This window comes from Terrapene carolina, unplaced genomic scaffold (genome assembly GCF_002925995.2).
Source record: "Terrapene carolina triunguis isolate 2854851 unplaced genomic scaffold, T_m_triunguis-2.0 Scaffold211, whole genome shotgun sequence".
In the NCBI taxonomy this organism is placed as follows: Eukaryota; Metazoa; Chordata; order Testudines; family Emydidae; genus Terrapene; species Terrapene triunguis.
In genome coordinates, this window is record NW_020664562.1 from 33,525,678 (window position 1) to 33,547,231 (window position 21,554).

Consider the following 21,554-nt stretch of genomic DNA (forward strand, 5'->3'; position numbering starts at 1 on the left):
TTAAATTAGGAGACCCAGTCTTGATAATCCTGGAGACAGAATAAAATTGGACAGCACCAGCTGTTGTTGTAGGGCATAGTTGCACCAATATTCCACATGAGTCTTCATTCTGCACCCAAGGGAGACTACTGATCAAGATACTCAGCAGCATGGAAGAAACAGGTGGCATCTTCAGATGGTTCCAAACTCAGCAGAATTGCTATATGACTCTACTTGAAATGTTCCTTTAGTGAATGGAGATAATGCCATTGAGAAGAACCTGAAGACTATTAAACTGGAGTCTACAGTCCTAGAATTTGATCAGCTAAATGAATCAGCTGGACACAACTCTCTTGAAGAGATGTGTTGTGTTTCTTTCAATCTGTAGCAGAAAGAGAGGCAGCAGGGAGATGAGAAAAATTCTAGGAAGAAGTTCTACAGTGAAACATGATGGGTGTGTGTGTTATTTTAGGGATAATTCTCTCTTCTTATTCTAAGAAAGTTCTTTGTTCAGTGTTAAAAGAAAGTGATTCTTTACCATTGTCACATGACAGAAGGATCAAGTTACATAAATAGTAGCATTGACTGACACGAAGAAGTGTTTGTGGGATCTGAGCCAAAATCAGCATGTTTTGTATTGTAACCTAATAATAAAGAATTTACTACTATCATACAGTTTTATTTGGATTATTTAAAATGGAACTTACCAAGATACTATATAATGCAAATAGGTAAAAATAATGAATGCATAAATAATACTAACAGCATATTAAAATAATGGGAGCACAGTGGGAGTGAAAAGAGGAGAGAAAGATAAAAACGTGACAAAACATACAAAAATGAGATTTTTCATGCTAAACAAATCAAGGTCAGCAATTAGATGTTTTCAATGTTAAGGGAATTTCAAGTGATAATAGTTCATAAAGGTAAATTAACTTTTAAAATGTATTAGTGGCCTAAAATAAATTGAGAGTTTATAACAATCTGATCAAAATGCACTGCCACTGTCTTGGTAGGGCCACAATATTTAAGAAGAATGTTTTATTTATCTGGTTATTCTACTAAGAGTTCCTTTCCAATAGCGTTCATATTGCATATTAGGGAATTCCATGTAAACAAACTATAGGACTAGCATTTGGAGAGAGAGTGCACTGTGCTTGCAGCCTATTGGTTACAATATAAAATACATGAATAATGCATTTGTGTATTTCCTTTTATATATCTTTGTGATGGGGATGAAGTACATTGGCACACCCTGGATTTAGTTAATGTTAGTAAAGTTTGGCCATACTTTGACCTTTTCATTATGTTGCAGTGGTCACTGCTTTTCTTTCTCTATTTCAGAGACATGAGAGATAGGAATTGAATGTCCAACCAGTCAATATATATTAAAATGAATAGGTCAAACTCATGAAACATATTGCTGAATTTCAGAGCATGTTTTCAGATTCCTTTGGCTAATTTTATATCATAAATTATTTTCATGCTTAAATGTTTATGAGGTCTTCCTCTGTTGCCATGGTGATTTCAAGTTTCAAAATGTGCTACTTTGGGGGTAAGACATTTTCAGCTTTCTTTGCTTTTTCTATTGAGGAATGTACAGATTTTAAAACAAATAATCTTGAATGGGGCCCTAATTTCCTCTTCTTTTGGAATAAATTAACTAAGTGATGATAAGCCTTTTACAGCCTTGTATGGTGAATGCACATCTCTTCTCCTCTCCCTCTTCCCCTTTATTATAATTATATTGCTTCAGTGCGCACATATCAAGACTTAAATATCAAGGGCTCACTGTTCAAAAAAATACTTACAAATCTGAGTCATGCTGTTTCCGCATTTTTTCCTAATGAGCGAGTAGGAGGGATGTAATACATTCATGACTCTCAGAGAACATGTTAAATTTATACTCCCAGATACCAGTAAGTAGGAGGAGTGTGGGTGCAGACACAGTTACGGTGTAACTTGCAGAACAGGTCTATGACACTGTGGAAATCATGTATACGAATGATGCTGCTTTTGGCACCACTGGTTTTGGAGCTGTGCACAAAAAACCTGAGTCCCGGGTGAAATGATCAAAGGAAAAAGACATATGGACTGTTGCCTTTTGAACGGTGTGGTTATTTAGCAAAGGATAGTATATTGATAGATATGAGAGCGAGAGCGATATTAGAACAGATACAGATATACCCACACACATATATAGACCCCAATTCAGGACAACATTTCTATTCCGAACAGCACTGAATCATGTGCTTAACTCTAAGCATGTGCTCATAATCCATTGAAGTCAATGGAAATTATGCATATGTTTAAGTGCTGTCATGAATAGGGATGGATTTCAGCACAAGCTCATGTGCTTTCCTGGATTTAGAATTTAGGCCATTTACTGCAGGCTTGAGAATGCTGTACTCACACATACAAAACTCTCACAATGACCACCTCCCACTGAAATAAACTGAAAGATTCCCATTGACTTCAATAGGCATTGGATCAGGAATTGAATAAGGATTGCAAGACTGGGAATTTTATATGATTTTCAAATATGGATAGATGGAATCATTTTTATGCTTTGTCTGATGTGCTCCATTGTGTTAATTAATGACTAGCTATGAATATTGATTGGCAGAAGACATCGAATGGGGTTCTAGATTGTGAGACTGAAGTAGAATAATTTTGATAACTTTATTCTTACTATAATATGTAGGATTCTTGTAGCAAATGCCAATTGCCCCTGTCCCCTTCTGTTTTGCTTTTAATTAGGTCTCTCGAGGTCACATGGAGATTGTCTCCCTGGACAAATTCCTGACCCAACAGAAATCAATGGAAGTTTTCCCACTGACTTGTATGGGGCCAGGAATTTATGCAGTGTATTTGGGATATAAGTGTGTTAACAGTAGTAATATTAAAGTCAATAGCTTTATTAAAAATAAGTACTTTTTTCAGACCATATGCTGTCATTTTTTGAAAGCTCTTTTTTTGTCCTATATCTGAAGATGAGAAATATCCCTTTCAGTAACTTGAATATAGGGCTGTGTCCAATTTGTCTACAAGAACATTTCACATACATTTTTTAGCTAGTTAATTACAAGTTTTAGTATTTATAATATTTTTCAAGGTGGCTACAGATACACACACAAGTATCTATCACATGAGTATCACAAAGACAGATATGTAATAGAGGCATCCTCAAGATAAATTGCAGAGTCGTGATGAATTGCAATATCCAATTGCAGTATCCAATATATTGTAGTTATCACGTACCTTTGACTGTCTCACCCACACTCTGCTCACCACTTAAACTGTCTAACTTCCTCAAAAATAAGCCTACCAGAAAAATGCGTACGTCTCTTTCTCCCTCCCAAAATTGTCCAGAAGAGGCAGTAGTTGGTCCTGCTCAGATACCAGGATTAAGATTCAACATCTCATAATTCTGCAGAGCTAGACATGGGAGCTTTATGCTCTCGGCAAGAGCAGAGTCCCCCTCAAAGAGACACAGCACTTGCTTCTAGCAGTGGAAGGTCCCAGGATGGCGAGGATGCCACAACAATTTTATGTGTAGAAAAGCTAGCTTAGGTTATTTTAGAAGAGGTTTTACAAGTGTATTATTTATAGTACTCCTCTCCCCACAGGCCCTTTACAAACAGACTCCTGGGACAAGCCTCTCCTTTCCTCCCACGTGACACTAAGCTCAGGAAATGAGGGAGGTGGGAGTGGGGTAACGAAGATGTCATTAAGCCACTTTTGTGTCTGCTGAGTTTTCAGCTTTAGGGCTGTTCTAATTAATGCTTAGCTGCAACAGCCCCCTAGCAGCTGTTCCACAATGGAGAACAGTTGGAGCACAGCAGTACTCTGCCCATGCAACCCCTCCCACCCCAAGTATGTCCCACCCCAACAAAGGTTTGGAGGGGGATTGATATAGAGTCATTTTCCTGTCTCTGCACTGTAGGGAATCTCCTCACACAGGGAGTTTTACCGGGAGCCTTTTTTGATAAGTTTTGTGCCCTTTATGTTATTGAAGCTGTATAAAGGAGCTGAAATAGAACAGCAAATCCAGTCCATGGTAACTAAAGCACATGGTTTTACAACTAATGGGATGAAAGAAACCCTGACATATATTTCCACAACAAAATTTTTTTCTTTTGCTTAATCTATGGCATATACAGAATATATAATGATGTGGAACTGTGTAGCAATTTCATTGGCATTAGCTTGGTATGACCTGTAAAACTCACTCAGAGATTCTGAATTTGGGAATAATGCAAACATTTATGCCGATAAACCTTTACACTGTTCCACCCGGTCATGTATTAAACACACACAGACACACAAACTTATATTACACTGAAAATTTTATGATGAATAATGCATTACAAAAATTCCATTTTTCTTTTTCTGTTCACAAATTGTGGGTATTTGATATTCAAAATCTGAATTGTTTAGATTGGACACATACATCACATGGTTTCTTTCTATTCTCCGGTTGGACCAGCATATCTCTTAGAAACAAATGTCCACTGTACTTGTGATTATGAATTTCAAATTTGTTTCCTCCTGATATTCTCCAGCATTCACTTGCAACTCATTGTTTCTATGAGCACTTTTGCCAATGAGCTAATTCTCTAGCTTATTCATGAGAAGCCAACACAAAGAGGGCAGAAACATAGACAAAGCATATTTAGAATATGACAGAATTTTTTTTGCACTAGTCACCAACTTCAATACACAAACACACATGCACACACCATATCAGAAAGCAAAATCCAAGGCTTGTGCAAAGTATGTGTCAGCATTTGACACTATATACAAAATATATAAGCAATTTTAATGTGCTTTTAAAATCTTCCCTTACCATCTGCCTTGCTGCCCTCTTCCATCAAGAGTTTTGCAATATTAAGAAACCCTTTGGCAGAAGCTAAGTGGAGGGGCCTGTCTCCAACTTCCCCGCTCACATTCACATCAGCACCAAACTTCAGCAAGAGGTGGGTAACCTAAATATTTCATCAATGTAAATTAGATCATCAAGTGAAAACAAACAATTCAGTGAAACCAAAACATAAGAATGGCCATATTGGATCAGACCAAAGTCCATCTAGCCCAGTATCCTGTCTTCCGACAGTGGCCAATGCCAGGTGCCCCAGAGGGAATGAACAGAACAGGTAATTATCAAGTGATCCATTACCTGTTACCCATTCCCAGCTTCTGGCAAACAAAGGCTAGGGACACCATCCCTGCCCATCCTGGCTAATAGCCATTGATGGACCTATCCTCCAGGAACTTATCTAGTTCTTTTTTGAACCCTGTTATAGTCTTGGTCTTCGCAACATCCTCTGGCAAGGAGTTCCACAGGTTGACTTTGCGTTATGTGAAGAAATACTTCCTTTTATTTTTTTTAAACCTGCTACCAATTAATTTCATTTGGTAATCCCTAGTTCTTGTGTTAAAGTTTACTCTGTATTGGATTGCTTAACATCTTGAGTGAGAAAGCTCTATTTTTTGAAATTAAAACTGGGTTATATAAGTATATATAATTTATTTTCATTAAACTCATTATAAATTCCATTTGTAAGTTATATATCTATAAAATATTACATTGTTCACTAGCAAATGTCAGTTCATTTTTTAAAATGATATGGATAGCAAGGAGTTGGGAAAAAGACACACTTATTTGTTTAACTGACCTAGTCAGCATAATAAAGTAGATGTCCTTAACACCCATAAATTAGCTATGTCAGAGCCGTAGCTTCCTTCAGAAAGTAGAGTCCCTTATCACAAAAGCACCATATGCATTTTAGCATAATTTCACAAGACTGTGACTATTTGTTCAAAAGTGGTTCACGGGAAATAAGCAAACTAATCTCTCAGCCCAACATGTAAAGAGTTTCTTACTATTACTGGATGATGAGGTGAATATATAAAAAAGGAGGGTGCAGGAATGCATGCTTTGTGCACATCCTTACTGTTATTGAACCATAGAAGTATAGCGTTTTCAATCATCTGTTCTCTTGGAGTCTGTCCTTTCAAAAGCATTTTCCTGGGAATGACTCTCCAACGCACTCTAAGTAAACGTCAGTGAAATGAAAAATATACTCTACCTAGCGGTCATGCTTTGAAACTCTGAAAATGTCCCAGCATATGCATGTTTCCCGGATAAGAAAGGCACCGGGACTGACTCACATAAGCCAACACAGACACAAGGCTACTTTTGAACCAAAGGATCTCCTGCAGTGCAAACGAGTATATTGCCCTCTAAGCCACAGACACTTCTACATTAGCAAAGAGAAATGGGATTAGGAGGGTTTGATGATAACTTAGGGCCAAGGCTTCAGTGCTTTTTTAAAATTTCACTGCTGGTGAGAGTAAGACAAGCAAGATTTAGCCCTTTGCATCCACAACACGCTGGGTGAAATCCTGGCTCCATTGGATCCATTAGTTTTCCCATTAACTTCCATGGGGGCCGGATTTCACCCATTAAATCCAAGGTGCACCAATCCATTTGTTATTGAGTACTATGGGTCATTTATACACATTCCTGTAGAGGTATTTAAACTGATACACCTAATGGATACAAGGCAGCTTCAAGGTTCAGCATTGTATGAATTGTATCTCTGGGTGAGAAGCTCTTTTATAGGTTAGAAAAACTCTCTCTCATGAATGGCAACTAATTTCAAGAACTCTTTTGGGGGGTAGTAAATTTGGCTGGTGATCTTAGCAGTGGGTAGTTAAAACATGAATACCCACATTCCTATGAGCTTTCAAACACCTGAAAATGTCAGATATAGTTAAAGGCATAACTTAAGGATGTGAAAGCCTCTCTCTAGTAGGACCCTTCCAAATATAAAGACAGTAAACCTACATATGGCTCGTAGTGTGAGTGTACTCTTTCATCTTTGTCAGATTCTGCCCATTTAGTTACCTGTTCATGGCCATAGTATGCAGCAATGTGTAATGGGGTGAAAAACACTGCATCTTGAACATTGACATAAGCTCCATGCTGCAAAAGTATATCCACAGCCTAGAAGAAAAAGAAATAAAAGATTCCAATTAGAAGCTCTGTATGTGGTAACCTTATAATAAAATTCTATAACATTATGCCAAGAAAGAACAGACACCAACCTATAAATGCGGAGAACTCCATACAGCATATAAAAGTGATTAACGTACAGTACTATAACTGAACACTGAATGTCACTGATGCCTTATAAATAACCTGAAAATGTATTTGCCAATAAAATGCCTGATTTGTGAAGGGAGAGGCCCAGAAATGACTGACTCAGAAGGCTCAAAATAGCCTTTAATTTTCTTTTAGGCTTCATGAACAAACACCAATAAACATATCACAGTTCTTAAAAATAAAATAAAATAAAATAGAATAAAATAAAATAAAATAAAATGACCCCTTTAAATGTAAATGCATGCAGGTAAATTCACAAGTATAATTCACTCAATGTGTAAAGACTTCAGTGTATTTTAGAAGATAATAGCCCTTAGACTTCAATAAATAACCAAAGTGGTTTCTTTCAAATTTTCACTCTCTTAGTCATTCTGGAGGCCAATGGTTTGGTCGAGCAGCTATTAATTTTGAAGCATTGGCCTTCTGAATAACTGTCAAAATGGAAATTTGAATTAAACCATTTTGGATTATTTATTGAAGCCTAAACACTGTTATTTTTTTGAAGCCCAAGGGTGTCTTTATACCCACTAAGGGTCTTGTGCCACAAATCATTTGCATAATTCTACATACAGTTTTATGGAATGCTATTGTTTTTCCATGTAGCCTGCATGTGAGTCTAATGATTGTGAAAGGTGCTGGAGTGACAACCCTAGAAATTATCCACAGCATGGGGAGCAGCAGGGAAAACACATTCCAGCTCAACCTACCCATATGTCTCAATGGTGACATAAAGGGACCACCTCTAGTGAGGCGATGAGTGGATAGTGTCGATTCCACTGCTATTCACTCCTCCTCTCTGCTGACACTGCCAGCGATGGTCCCAATTAGTGCCAGACATGATGAATCATGTGTGATGTGGGCTCCTGTCAACTAGTAACTGGACTGAGACCACCAATTCATTTCACATGGGCAACAAAGAGGCCAGTCATTTGAATCCGTCACTCACAAGTACTGACGGAACTAAGACCTGTTACTAAGCAACATTAGTTTTCAGGGATTATTTCTTTAGACTATTTAAATTGAAAAAAATATTTTGTCAATGTGCTTCACTGAGTGAATTTTCTGTGTAAAGCCCTTTCCATACCACACTTAATGCGTTTTCCCTTATGTTTAATTGTAAGCAGAGTCAGGCTAAGCTCTACCCTGACATCTGGTGGTGAACTATGGCGAGGGTTGAAAAGAACTTCAGGGGCTGATCTTGTTTGCATAGGCACACCCACCCGCCTAGCCTGGGACAACAACAACTGAAAGTGGTTACTTTGGCTGGTGTGGGATCCCCAGTTTCTCTGTTATTGGGGCAGGAAGAATAAAGTGTTGTTACCCTGATTCTGTGAATCAAGGCCAGTGGAACTGTTGTATGACAGAGGGACTCACCAGTAACTAAGTAGCACTTGCTAGACAAGGGGCATGTGTTACAAAACCCAGTGAATTGAGAGAGGTTGGGGACAGGTATGTGTACCTGATGGCATGGGCCCCTTTTGAGGGCCTGGAACACCAATTGAAATACCCCCCCCCCTCCACTGTTGAATAGCAGAGCTACGTTTGTTTCCATTAGGAGTCTAGCTAGAAGTTGCTGAACTGAATTCACTTTGGGCCAATGGTGCACCAGCACTGGGGCTCCCCTACTACAAGCTGAAATCACTAAGAGCTGAAATCACTAAAAGAGCTAAAATTGCTGAGCTGAGATCACTGAGTGCTGTGTTAACCAGTGGGGGAGCCTGAAGATATATTGCTAAGCAGCTGGCTGAGCCGAGCAGTTTGTGGGACGGTTGGAGCGGCCCATGGAACAGTGAGCGGAGCGGCGCGGAGCTGAGCCATTTGCGGGGGCAGCTGGAGCGGTTCATGGGATGGCTGGTGGCATGGCGCGGCTGGTAGAGCGGAGCCATTCGTGGTAAAGGCTGCAGCAGAACTCCACGGAGAGGTGGGGCAGTCGGCCTTGGACCATGTAAGGTGCCCCTTAACATCCCGTGTGCCCCCCCCATTTCCGCCCAGGCTGGGGGGGGGTAAAACTCTGCAGATAAACTTTTGAAATCTGGGGCGGCACTGACCAGGGACAGAGACTTTGGGGTTGTTGGACTTTGTGGTGATTGGACTTAAGACCCTGAGGGGAACAGGACACTGCCAAACTTACTTGGAGGTGGGTCTTTTGCTCATGGTTTGTGTTGTGAATCCTGTTTGTGGTGTTTCCCCAACATAATGCCGCATTGTTTCCCTCCTTTATTAAAAGGCTTTTGCTACACTCAGACTCCGTGCATGCGAGAGGGGAAGTATTGCCTCCGGGGGGGTGGTATGTAATTGTCCCACGTCACTGGGTGGGGGCTCGAGCCGGTTTTGCATTGCGTTATTGAAACGGAACCCCTAGATACTGAACCCGGCCCTTGTTGCTGCCAACTCAGAGGGGCAGAAGGGTTACATAATTATTTCACACTAACATTGGCTGTAAGCCTCCCTAGGACTAGTGTTTTAGGGACTACTCCTGCCATGTACAGAGCCTCCTCAAATCCCATTAACTTCAATAGGATCTGAAGGCATTTATCACCTTCTAAAAATGTCCCAAACACTGGAAGGCCCAAATGCTCTTGAGCAGAAGAGAACCTGAATTTGCAGGTCTGAGAACAGGATGCATGGAAAGGTATGCTCCCCTATCACATGGAAGCCCCTCTGCAGGAGCTCTGCTGATGTGGAGGGAGGGAAGACGCTGGCCTTGCTTTGTCAGATTTTACCTCCAGAGCTATAGAAACCAGTCCAAGGGAGCACAGATGGCAGCCAGTGGCGGATGGTGTTGTTAGCATCAAAGTTCCTCAAGCCATATTGTCAAGGGGATCAAGGAGATAGTGTTGATGGTGGGTAGCAGTGCAGAAGCAACTTGCCTCCTTATGGAAGATGCTTTCCTCTGGAATATCCTCTGAGAGCCTCATGTATCTTGGGGGATTCATTCCTTTAGGGGTCTAAAGTCCTTAGTCTGATCCCCAGTAGGGGTAACTCAATATAGCTCCACTGACTTCAATGGAGCTTCTTGTGACTCATCTCACTCACCCATAAATGATAAGAGGGGGGAGACAGAGAAACAATATTGTTAGATTAACAGACAGTAATCCTTGTAAGAGAGAAGAATGGAAGCTTAGAAAAAACACCAAAGCTTTTAATTACTCTCAGGAATTGTAAATTCTGGGGTGATCTATATGGGTAGGCTTGTGCTTCCAAGAGAGCTTTGGATTAGAAGATAGTTTCAGAACCTCATATAAACAGCAGAGAGAGAGAGAGCTTTCTTTCTTTAGGAAGCAGGCACTGTGAATAAAGGTTTGACTCTTACATCACAGGAAGTTTTCATGCAGATCTGAGAGAGAAGCTCCCACTGATTTCATTTGGAGTTGTGGGTGTTCAGTACTTGTGGAAATTAGACCATAGGCATTTAAAGGTACCCAAATTATAAGCCAGTTTGGAAAAACTGAGCCTTAACTGCTAAGTGTCTCAGTTTCATCATCTATCACCATTGGGGAATTGTAAAGCACCTTGAAATCTCTGGATTAAAAGCACTACACAAGTGTTAGCTAAATCATCATTACTGACAAAAAAAAAATCACACAAGAATTGCATTCCTAGGAGATTTTGCCTGTATTTGAACCAAATCAGAAGTTAGGTCCTTTCTGGTTTTAGATTTGAACCAGAAGGAAAATCGTAAGAGCGGAGATTTGCATCCTTACAACCCAATATTCAAAGGGAGTTAGATCTGAGATTCCAGTTTTGATCCTATAATGCATATGGTAATTTCCTGCAATATTGTTGGAGATTTTACTGTATTAAGGTTATGGATCATTGTGGGCTAGGGATTGTACATAATTCTAGGGGGAAGAGTGACCGCAGCTTCTCCAGGAATTAAGAACAGTGGGGGAATGGGAGTGCATAGGCAAATTCAATTGCATTGTAACACCTCCAGAGAAGTACCACCTGGAGAGGCTTGCAAATACTAGTTGAAACTAGATTCTCCAGAGACCAACAGACAAAGAAAAAACTTTTGGATCAGTAACCTGAGTTTAGACTGATTCATGTCCTTCTTTCTGACTAAGAAAACGGACAGGACCTTCTGTTCAAGGGAGGACCCAATTCTTTCTGGGATGGGATGGAAGGACTTTGGCCTACTGAGGTCACCCATCATTGCCCTGAACTGCAACGGATCCATCTCTAATTTAAAAATGTCTGCAGTTTCTCACAATTTTTCTTAACTAATTGAAAATACTTAGTGCAATCAGCAATCTTCAGCAGCTTATTACCCGCTTTCTCCTCCAAAGCTTTAGTTTATTAAATAAGACTGACCCTGGTGGTGCCCCACTATTAACTTGCTTTCCACTCTGAAGAGTAATCATTCAGTACGACTCTATTTCTATTTCTTCTTGCTTAACCAGTTTTTAATTCACAACATGACTTTTCCCTTTACCCTCTTGTTATTTACCTTAATAGTCTTTTATGAAAGGCATTATCCAAAGCTTTTTGAAAATTCAAGTAAATTATGTCCACTTCAAACAGAGACTGTTAATTAAGGTAACTTTGAAGGTTAGAGAGAGTCAACAAATGGAACATAAGATAGACCACATAAAGATTTTGTCTCTTGGAGAAGGGCAGGAGATAAGAATTCTTCTAACAAAATTAAATCAATGGATATTGACTTTCTAGTAGGTAAAATTAAAATGAGAAAGACAACTTCAACAATTAAGCCATATGCATCAGCATTAGCCTATGTATATCCCTGTGTTAACACATCTAAAGTATCTGCAATGCTTTTCAGAGCTTCTTTATTAATTAAGCCATTAAAACCTAAATAAGAGGAGCATCAAGCACTGGCCTAATTCTTTCCAAATTAGCAGATATAGATATAATCAGTCATGTCCTGTAAAGATCCTTTGCACAAAACTGGCAAGTCTCTTAACTCTTTGGTGGTCTGTAAGAATTGTAGAATTAACCTTGAACAGAATGAAGCAGTAAATGCCTAAAGAAGTTTCCAAATGGTTGTGAAACACTAGTTGACAGATGTAAGATACAATTAAAGGAGTTGTCTAACTAAGGAAGAAGTCTATTGAAATGTTTCAACATATTCTTTTTTGTTAGTGTGTCTCAATTCTGTCTTCTGTCCCCAAGTCTATCTGTATGTTCTCCTAGCCTCATTGGAATAGATAAGATAAATACAGTTGGGTCACAGATAAAATCAGTAATGAAAAATGCAGGTACTGATTTCCATTCGTACTACAAGAATGGTTTCTCCTTCCAAAGCAGGTAGCCAAGGAACTGAGGCATTTTGTTTTCTTATCCGAAGATATTATACATAGAATGGTTTAAGTGACTTTGTGATACATTATGGGAAAACAATTGTCTTGCCCTCATCATTTAATTAATGACACTATATTTTTGAAACATCTCAATTGCTTTGACCTGTTGGTTTAAAGACATTACATTACAAGAGTCAATTTGCTTCAAAAGGCAGACTCTTGGGCTGAGTAGATGGGTTGGAGGCTCAGTCAAACTAGTTGAAACTCCCTTATTACCCATGTAGACACAGTTTAACACCTTTTCAGTTGTGTTTGCTGGCTGTGTTGTAGCCAAGGTGGAAGCTCCCTTAACACTCATATAGACATGGAGGGTGTTATGTCTTATGAGCCCAAGTCTCATTTTCAAAAGAGACACAAGGACTTCAAATTCTAGGGGTATGTCAACACTTAAAATGCTATGGCAGTGCAGCTATTGGCATTTTTGAAACAACTAGGCTTCCAGCTAGACTACCACATAACCAGCTCACACAGCTTTGATGATGTTAAACTGTGTCTGCATGGGTGTTAAGGAGGCTTTGCAATCGTGTTAAACTTGTTCAACTGAGCGAGCTAACTCAGTTGAAAAAACATTCTCCCCCCCCAAATAGACAGACCCTTCATCATAAGTGTACCACCTTAAAAACTGATCATATTATCTTGTTGTAGCTGATGTTTGATCAACTCTGAAGAAAGCAAGAGAAGTCCAAGTAAAAGAGGTTTGCTTATGTGAAACTGTAAGGGAGATGCAAGGCACCCACAACATTTGGCAGGATCTGGCTAACGTATGATTTCATCTCTGTGCTATTTTGGACACTAGAGAACTGGAAATGCATAGTTTTCATCTTGTTTTGCAGCAAACATGCTTTCACAATTAGGTTCAAGAGTGTAATGATTAGGAACAGGTGAACTGGTTCTATAGAAAAGAAGGGTCTTAATCTAAATCATAACTGAACCTTTTTAAAGATAAGAACAGATAGACAACTCTCCATCTCCTAGTCTGCGATAGGCCTCCTTTAACTAAATCCATCTGGGGGACTGGACAATTTCTGCTAAAATCTCTATCAAGTCTCATTAATTCAGGTATCTCTCCTCCCACTCCTCAGGGTTCAGACAAAAGCAAATTCTGGAGACGACCTAGGCCTGATTCACCATTGCCCTGCAATTTGTGTAGTCATCTATATCTATGCAAAGTGGGTATAGACCTACTATCCTGGTTTGGTAGCATTTTACATTGACTTTGCACCAGCATAAATGACTACAAAAAAGCTTCAGACAAATTGCAGGGCTGTGAAGATTCAGTGTCCTTGAATTCATGAGATTAGATTTTTCTAGCCAGCCAAACTGTAACAGAGAAATACAATAAAACTTCAGACTAGACCTCTCCATTCATGACATATGAAAGGGAGGGGGCATACTGGATGTCAGGTGGAGGAAACTGGAGATGCTTGAGACTGGAAGTCAGGAGAAAAATAGAATTAGGAGGAAGGGAAAATATGTAACTGTAGAAGTTGGAAGGATTAGTGTGGAATGGTGAGAAAGATGAAGGAAAATGAGGACTTTGAAATATTCAGAAAAGTTTCAAATAAATACGTAAACTTTCTAAGGTTTCTCAAGTTGTTTGAGGTTCACCCATAACTGGTAATAAAACTCATTCAAGTGAAAACTAGAGATGAAAAATATTCCATTGTAAAACAGGATTTATATGTGAAAATCTATATTTTATTCTTTGAAAGCTGTCCTTATAAAACAAACTCTGTGTTTACCAACAAGTCCTTGTTGCAAGAAAACAAATGCATTCACTCATTAGAGTGTCAACTGTACATGTGGCAAAATGAAATAACACTCCTCTGTCCCAACTGGAATCTCAGCTCAGTTCACAAACCTTTCTGCACTGTAATCTGCAAATGCCAATTTTAATTTATAAAATGAAATAGGCCACAATATTAGTTTTTCAGTGTGGAAATATTGGATATCACATCAGTGCATATTAAAAATGTATTATTAATTCAGCAGTGACCTCTCTGGGCTGGAAACATTTAATGTTTTTAAAACACCAGGCTTAGGAACAGTTTTTTAAAACTCATCTGGGTATCTAATTTGGTTTCCAGCATCTCTTGTTTTTCTCTAATTTTGTACACTTCCCACTGAGGACTCCAGTTCCGGGATCGTGCTCTGAAAATGTCCACTAAACGATAAAACAAACCAGCAAACTAGTTTTGCTAAAGTAAACAAATATGACACAAAATCACAGAGAAGATGAAATATTTATGTACCAAGCTGGCTCAGCTGAGTTGGAACATCTCATTTACAGCAGTGTCCTTCAATCTCCCAGTTGTATAGAGGTGATTACCATCGTGGTTTCAGGAGGTGTGGAGATTGAGCCAAGGTCACAAACTGGCCCTGCAGCAGAACTGAGAATCAAAGCTAGATTCTCCAGTTGCTCTTTGTCTGGCTCTGAAATATAATGAGTATCTTTTCTCAAGAAATGGAAAAGTCAAATAATAAAAATAATAGGCTGGTGTGTATGTTTCTTTTATTTATTTAACTGAATAAATAAATTTTTTTTTCTTATTTTATTGAAATGGAGGAAATGTCAAAAACATATTTTCCCTCTCTGACTTACATTTCACTGCACTTTTTACAGTTTTTTTTACAGTTCCAATTTCCATGAATATTAATGACATTCTGTGCAAAGTAAGCTATTTAACCTAGCAGAAGAGATTCTCAGCAGACTGACAATTTCAAAGATCTATAAAAAAAGAGAAAGAAAAAAGCAGAATCTGAACCATAAATCTTCAGGTTCCAAATCAACAACAGAACCAAATGAGGTATATGGAGTACAACTCTCTGTAGGGGATATTTCTGGCAAAGAGCTGATCATTACTAACAGAGAAAACAATGGGTCTTTTCTAAATTGCTCGCAAAAAATGATTCCTCATCAAATTAGGGGCTTTATCCTTGCAAGGAGCTGAGTATCCTCAGTTTTCATTGATTTCAGTTGGAGTTGAGGGTACTCTACACACTGTAGGAGGTGCTCTGTCACTCATAGGATCAGGCCCAAAAGTTTTAAAAAAGCAACTTGAAAAAGTAAAATAAAGCAAGGTATTTTGTATTTTCTGCTCATTGTTCTTCATTTTAATGATCAGATCTGAAGCACATATTTACTTTATGTTCTTGTGCATCTCGTATGTATTATTTACATTAGAGCATTTTCTGTTGAGCAACAGAAAATACAGAATTATGCAAAATCACCCCCACCGGCTTATTCTTAACACTTCGATCCTTTAATAAACTCTGTCATGAGGAGTGTATTGCAGGATTGGTGCCTTAGTCATATAATTTTCTAGGGGAAAAAACATTGGCAGAAGTAGACATGGGAAATGATAGAAATGGGGAGAAGAACGGAGGTTTGGAGGGCCAGAATTTCAAAATATGGGCTCTAATCTGAAAAATTCTTTTCCGCTAGCACATACTGCAATTTATCTGCTTAAAAAAAGTAAGTTAGGTCTCATCCTGATACAGATATATTGAAAAATCATGTATAATTGGATCAATGATTTTTTGTTTCCTTTAGTTAACTAATGATAATTAAGTAACAAAGAACTCAAAGTTGTATGTGAAAGATCTATTCTGGAAAGCTAAGAACCTGCAAGTTGTAAATTAATCTGTTTTCTTATCCAGAAATCAAAATGTATTAGTGTAGCTGATTCATTTCTCTCCACAAATAATTCTGCGTTAGTAAAGGAGAAATAATGACAAAAGTTGCATTTGCAAGAAGAATGATTTTGAACTCAATACACAGTATTTTTCTGCAAGCAATATAAAGAAACCAATCAACATTATGTGCTTAAATTTATAGCCCAGCTTCAATATTTGTTCATAAAGATTTTATGCAACAACATCCACACATGTTAAGTATTAAATTATCTGATTTGTGCACATGTGGGATTTGTGAATGCAATATCTTTCTGCCCATATTCATAGGCCAGTCTGAAAATATGGCTTTTCATGTTGTAAAATATTAAGGGAGAAACCCTGGCCACTTTACTGTAATTGGACATTTTACCATTGACTTCAATGGGGTCAGGATGTCATCCTATTTGTGTCTCATTAATATTAGGGCCCCTTTACACCACTCTGGAAGTTTGCATAAATTACATTTATACTAGTTTTAAGCCATCTTTACAATGCCAGAGTGGTAGAATGGGGTCTTAGTATAAATGACAATCAGGCTTCCATTATTTATATTTAATATATAAATATTTCTTCACTAATGAGTGATTCTAACTTTTATATTGCCTTTCTGTAACTTCTGATCTGCTCTCACTATATCTTTTAAAATACATTGACAAGTTGTTCCCTCTGCATGTCCTGTCCTGCCATTTTGTACAAGCAAAAAAACCCTAAAGAATTACAAGGTCTAGTTGGCTCAAACCAGCTCTTGTTTCTGTTTGACAAATGCAGATTCTTCATATAGGTTCCATCATACTTATTATTTTCCTTGAGTTCGATCTGGCTGCTCAGCACTTGTTCACATGATGCTGATAATGAAAGACTGCACTTACTCCAAAATTAGGGCTACTTGGACTGGAATTTCCAAACATCAGTGCATTCAGTCCACATGCCAGAGAGATAATCAGCATGTTGAAATACATTGAACTGAAGCAAAACCTTTGAAAGTGTGCAGAGAAACAATGACTTTTCTAGATTTATTTTGAAATTATCTGGAATGGCAAAGTACTTTTCATAGTCTCCAGCCTGTGAATAAATCCTCCTCACTTCTGCCTAGAAGCAAGTCATTTATAGAAATGGTCAAAAGCCACAAAATTCATGGCTGGATCTGATTTTCCCAGGTTTCCAGATCTGAGGTGAGGAGGAGACGATTCAGCCAATTATGACAGAGGCCAGCCACAAGTTTGGAACACTCATATTTGGATCATATCTTGGCTTGTTTTTCAGGCTCTTCTCTAGCTATTTGGTACATGACTAGAAGCCTGTGCACAAGATTTCAGGGCCTCCTTTACTTTACTTAACACTTCTTTTGACATGTCTGTCAGTATGTCTTTTCCCACCTCCTATGTCTTTCAGAAAGTATAGTTAGGTCTAGTTTATATCAAATTGAGCAGTACACTGTCACATCAGAAAATCTTTTGCAACTGTCACACCACTTTTTATATAGCTACAAGATTTTTATTAAAGGTGGATCAGAGATGAATCTGCCACTTCTTTCTTACTTATTGCACCCAAAAGATTGACAGGTGCTGATATTTACTTTGTAACAAAATAGGCAAAACACCCCCTGAGCAATATAAGTTTCACTGGCATGAGTGGTAGTGTGCACAATCCTGTTAGCAGATGAGCTTCTCCCACCGACATAGCTACTGCTGCTCATTGGGGGTGGTTTAATTATGTTGATCGGATCTTACAGTGGCACAGCTGCATCAGTACAGCTGTGCCGCTGTAAGCTTGCTAGTGTAGACACAGATTAGGAAACCTGAGTTTGGAAGAAACGTTCATTCTTTACGCTGGTGGTGTCAGAGTTCATGTAAGGGTTAGAGGTGGTATATATTTGTTTTCTAGGGAAACACTACACAGCTTCTTAGAACTTCTAAACAGATGACCAGATGATCAGAATAACCTTTTGAATTTTCAGTGAATGTAATCTACCCACTTAGCCCACCAGGATAATAGCACGTTCATTAGTGCGCAAACGTGGGGTCATGTCCATCATGAGTAATTTTATTCAAAATTTCACTGTGGATATCTCCCTTAATGATGCCTCTTCTTGAGAAAGTAAGAGTTCTGGGATGAGACATCTGCATAGATGTGTGGAAGATTTCTAGAGATTTCACAATGCTTATTAAAATAGAGGGGTTTTTTCAACTTTGCCATAATTATTGCATAGTATTTGTTTTCTGTTTATTATTGGTGTCATAACTATAAAGGGAAGGGTAACAGCTCTCCTGTGTACAGTACTATAAAATCCCTCCTGGCCAGAGACTCCAAAATCCTTTTACCTGTAAAGGGTTAAGAAGCTCAGGTAACCTGGCTGACACCTGACCAAAAGGAGCAATAAGGGGACAAGATACTTTCAAATCTTGGGGGAGGGGGGAAGGCTTTTGTTTGTGCTCTTTGTTTTGGGGGTTGTTCGCTCTTGGGACTAAGAGGGTCCAGACATCAATCCAGGCTTTCCACATCTTTCTGAACAAGTCTCTCATATTTCAAACTTGTAAGTAAACAGCCAGGCAAGGCGTGTTAGTTTACCTTCGTTTTCTCAACTTGTAAATGTACCTTTTACTAAACAGTTTACCTCTGTTTGCTGTAACTTTGAACCTAAGGCTAGAGGGGGGTCCTCTGAGCTCTTTAAGTTTGATTACCCTGTAAAGTTATTTTCCATCCTGATTTTACAGAGATGATTTTTACCTTTTTCTTTAATTAAAAGCCTTTTTTTAAAGAACCTGATTGATTTTTCCTTGTTTTTAGATCCAAGGGGGTTGGCTCTTGATCCAATAGGAGTTGGTGGGAGGAAGGAGGGGGGATGGTTAATTTCTCCTTGTTTTAAGATCCAAGGGGTTTGGATCTGTATTCACCAGGGAATTGGTGAAGAGTCTCTCAAGGCTACCCAGGGAAGGGAATTAGCTTTGGGAGTGGTGGCAGCGGACCAGATCTAAGCTGGTAGTTAAGCTTAGAAGTTTTCATGCAGGCCCCCACATTTGTACCCTAAAGTTCAGAGTGGGGAAGCAGCCTTGACAATTGGTCAGTGAATTTAGTGTAGATTAAAGTATTGGAAAGAACCAGGCATAGTGCAGGTAAATGCTGTGCAAGATTCCACAGACAGCTCTATCTATGGATCTCAGTCCCTGCTCCCAGTCAATATGAACACTGCCAAACTGTGACTAGTTTCCCAATATTGTCAAATAATGACTAGGGCATGACCACCAAAACCAGTTTAAATTGTTACCAAGGTCAGGATTTGAACTGACGTTTCCAGAGGAAAAGGCCAGTGCACAAACACACTGAAATACCTATTAAAATAAACTTTAATCAAGATTCACTCTTGGGAAGAACAAATAACTACGGGCAACAGTTTTGGGGCAACTTGCTGGAGCCAGTAAAAATGTGCAATTTCTCCCAGGAGGGCAGAACAATTTTTATGTGACTACATTGTTTAGTGAATGTGCATGTGCACGTGTGTATGTTTATAGGTTTTCAACGACACCCATTACTGCGGAGGTAGGGACTCTCCACTCACATTACTATCATCATTTTAGATCATTCTGTCTATATAGAACTGGCACTTTCTTCTATTGTGGAATTGATATTTCACACACAGGGTTCAACAATATTCCCCATTTGGGGCCTGATTCTCATTTACCCTAAAACTCCCTTCTTTGGCAGTGTAAAGTGGCCTTAAAGTAGATGTAAATGTAATTTACCCTTCAAGTATAAGGGATCTCTCATATCAACAGAATCTTCCAAAAATGGACAAAAGATTTTAAGTGCAACATTGTGCACACCCACCCACACACACACATACATATATATATACCCTGCATCTCTTCAACATAGCAAAAATTAGGTCTAGGTACTATAATTCTATATGGTAAACAACAGTTTTGAGTATAAAGTATAGCTATAAATAATAGATAATAATCCTTTTCTATCTCAGCAATGTACTGTATACCTTTATTTAAAAACATCTTGATTTCATAATGGTTTGCAAACATATCCTTGCTGCAGCTGTTGGAGAATTTACAATAGCATAAGGCTCTGACTCAGTGAATGATTTTATGCCAGACTACTCCTTCAGTGAACACATTTCTTGTGTCACAAAGAGGACTGTGATGAAGAGGATGAAGTAACTATAAAAAATGAACCAGAGTCTGATGCACAAGGTAGGCCATTAATGTGAGAAAGTCAAATTTAAGAGTTTTATCAATGGACTACCCAATGATAATCCCACCATGATGGTGAACAATGCTCCTGTGACTCACTAAAAGTCACTTTTTCTCATTGCAGTACACCTGAAACATGAACAACAAAGCAGGGTACCCTAAGATATTAGTTCATTTGTTGATTTAATTAAAATTAATAAGTTTTCCTACTGTAAGCTTTCGTTCTTATCACTGGGTTGAATCAAATCACTCTCACTTCCCCCCAGCATCAAATACAAAGAGCGACTGCAGCACAAACAAATACAATGGGTGAAATCCTACTAGGGTGACCAGACAGCAAGGGTGAAAAATCGGGACGGGGTGGGGAGTAATAGGAGCCTATATAAGAGAAAGACCTAAAAATCAGGACTGTCCCTATAAAATAGGGACATCTGGTCACCCTAAATCCTACCCACCTGAAATCAGTGGCAAAACTCCCATTGATGTTCAAGGTCAATGCTGGATTCACACATTGCCAAACTTAATTGACCAGGCCCGACAAGCCTACCCTACCAGTAGGGGTGTGTGAAGCAGTCCTCCCGCTCCTGTGTCCATTCCTGACAGGTACCATTTTCTCTTTCTTCTCCTAACTAAGGAAACCTTTATTAATGTTAATCTAATGAATTAAAAAGAAAATAGCCTTTGTAAGGACAGAAGAAAAAAGAAACAGAAGAGTGAACCATTGACACCACTACGTGTGATCTAAGTTCATTGTATCTTCAGTGACTTAAAAGTAACTGAAGAGTGGATGGGGCCACTCCCCTAGTCACTGTCAGAATCCTCTTCAGGGAGGAGGGAGGGGCCAGTGGCTCAAGGACATTGCTCTCTAGCATATTCCACTGCACAATGCCAGGAGGCACCAATCACAGAAGTGGAAATATGCAGTGGCCACTCAACAAAACAACACTATGTACATGCTAGATTGATCATGTGCAATTTTCTATAAATATTGAAATCCGGTAATTATCATCAAAAGCATTTGTTACTTTTGAATTTCACCGCAGAGGAAAATCATTTTTGAAGCATAGGGGCTCTTGTTCCAAAGTCACATACAGCGGTGGCTCTCAACCTTTCCAGACTACTGTATCCCTTTCAGGAGACTGATGTGTCTTGCATACCCCAAGTTTCACCTCACTTAAAAACTACTTCCTTACAAAATCAGACATAAAA

At 38.8% G+C, this 21,554-nt stretch overlaps 1 protein-coding gene across 1 annotated transcript in view; it reads right to left on the reverse strand.

Moving 5' to 3' along the window:
* Positions 1-21,554, reverse strand: part of LOC113407389 (serine/threonine-protein kinase TNNI3K) — a 168,811-nt gene that overhangs the window by 123,225 nt on the left and 24,032 nt on the right. The window contains exons 6-7 of the mRNA XM_026655826.1: positions 6,893-6,991; positions 4,829-4,967 (exon numbers count right to left, since the gene is read on the reverse strand). Coding sequence (XP_026511611.1) covers positions 4,829-4,967; positions 6,893-6,991 — 238 coding nt within the window. The remainder of the gene's footprint in view (positions 1-4,828; positions 4,968-6,892; positions 6,992-21,554) is intronic.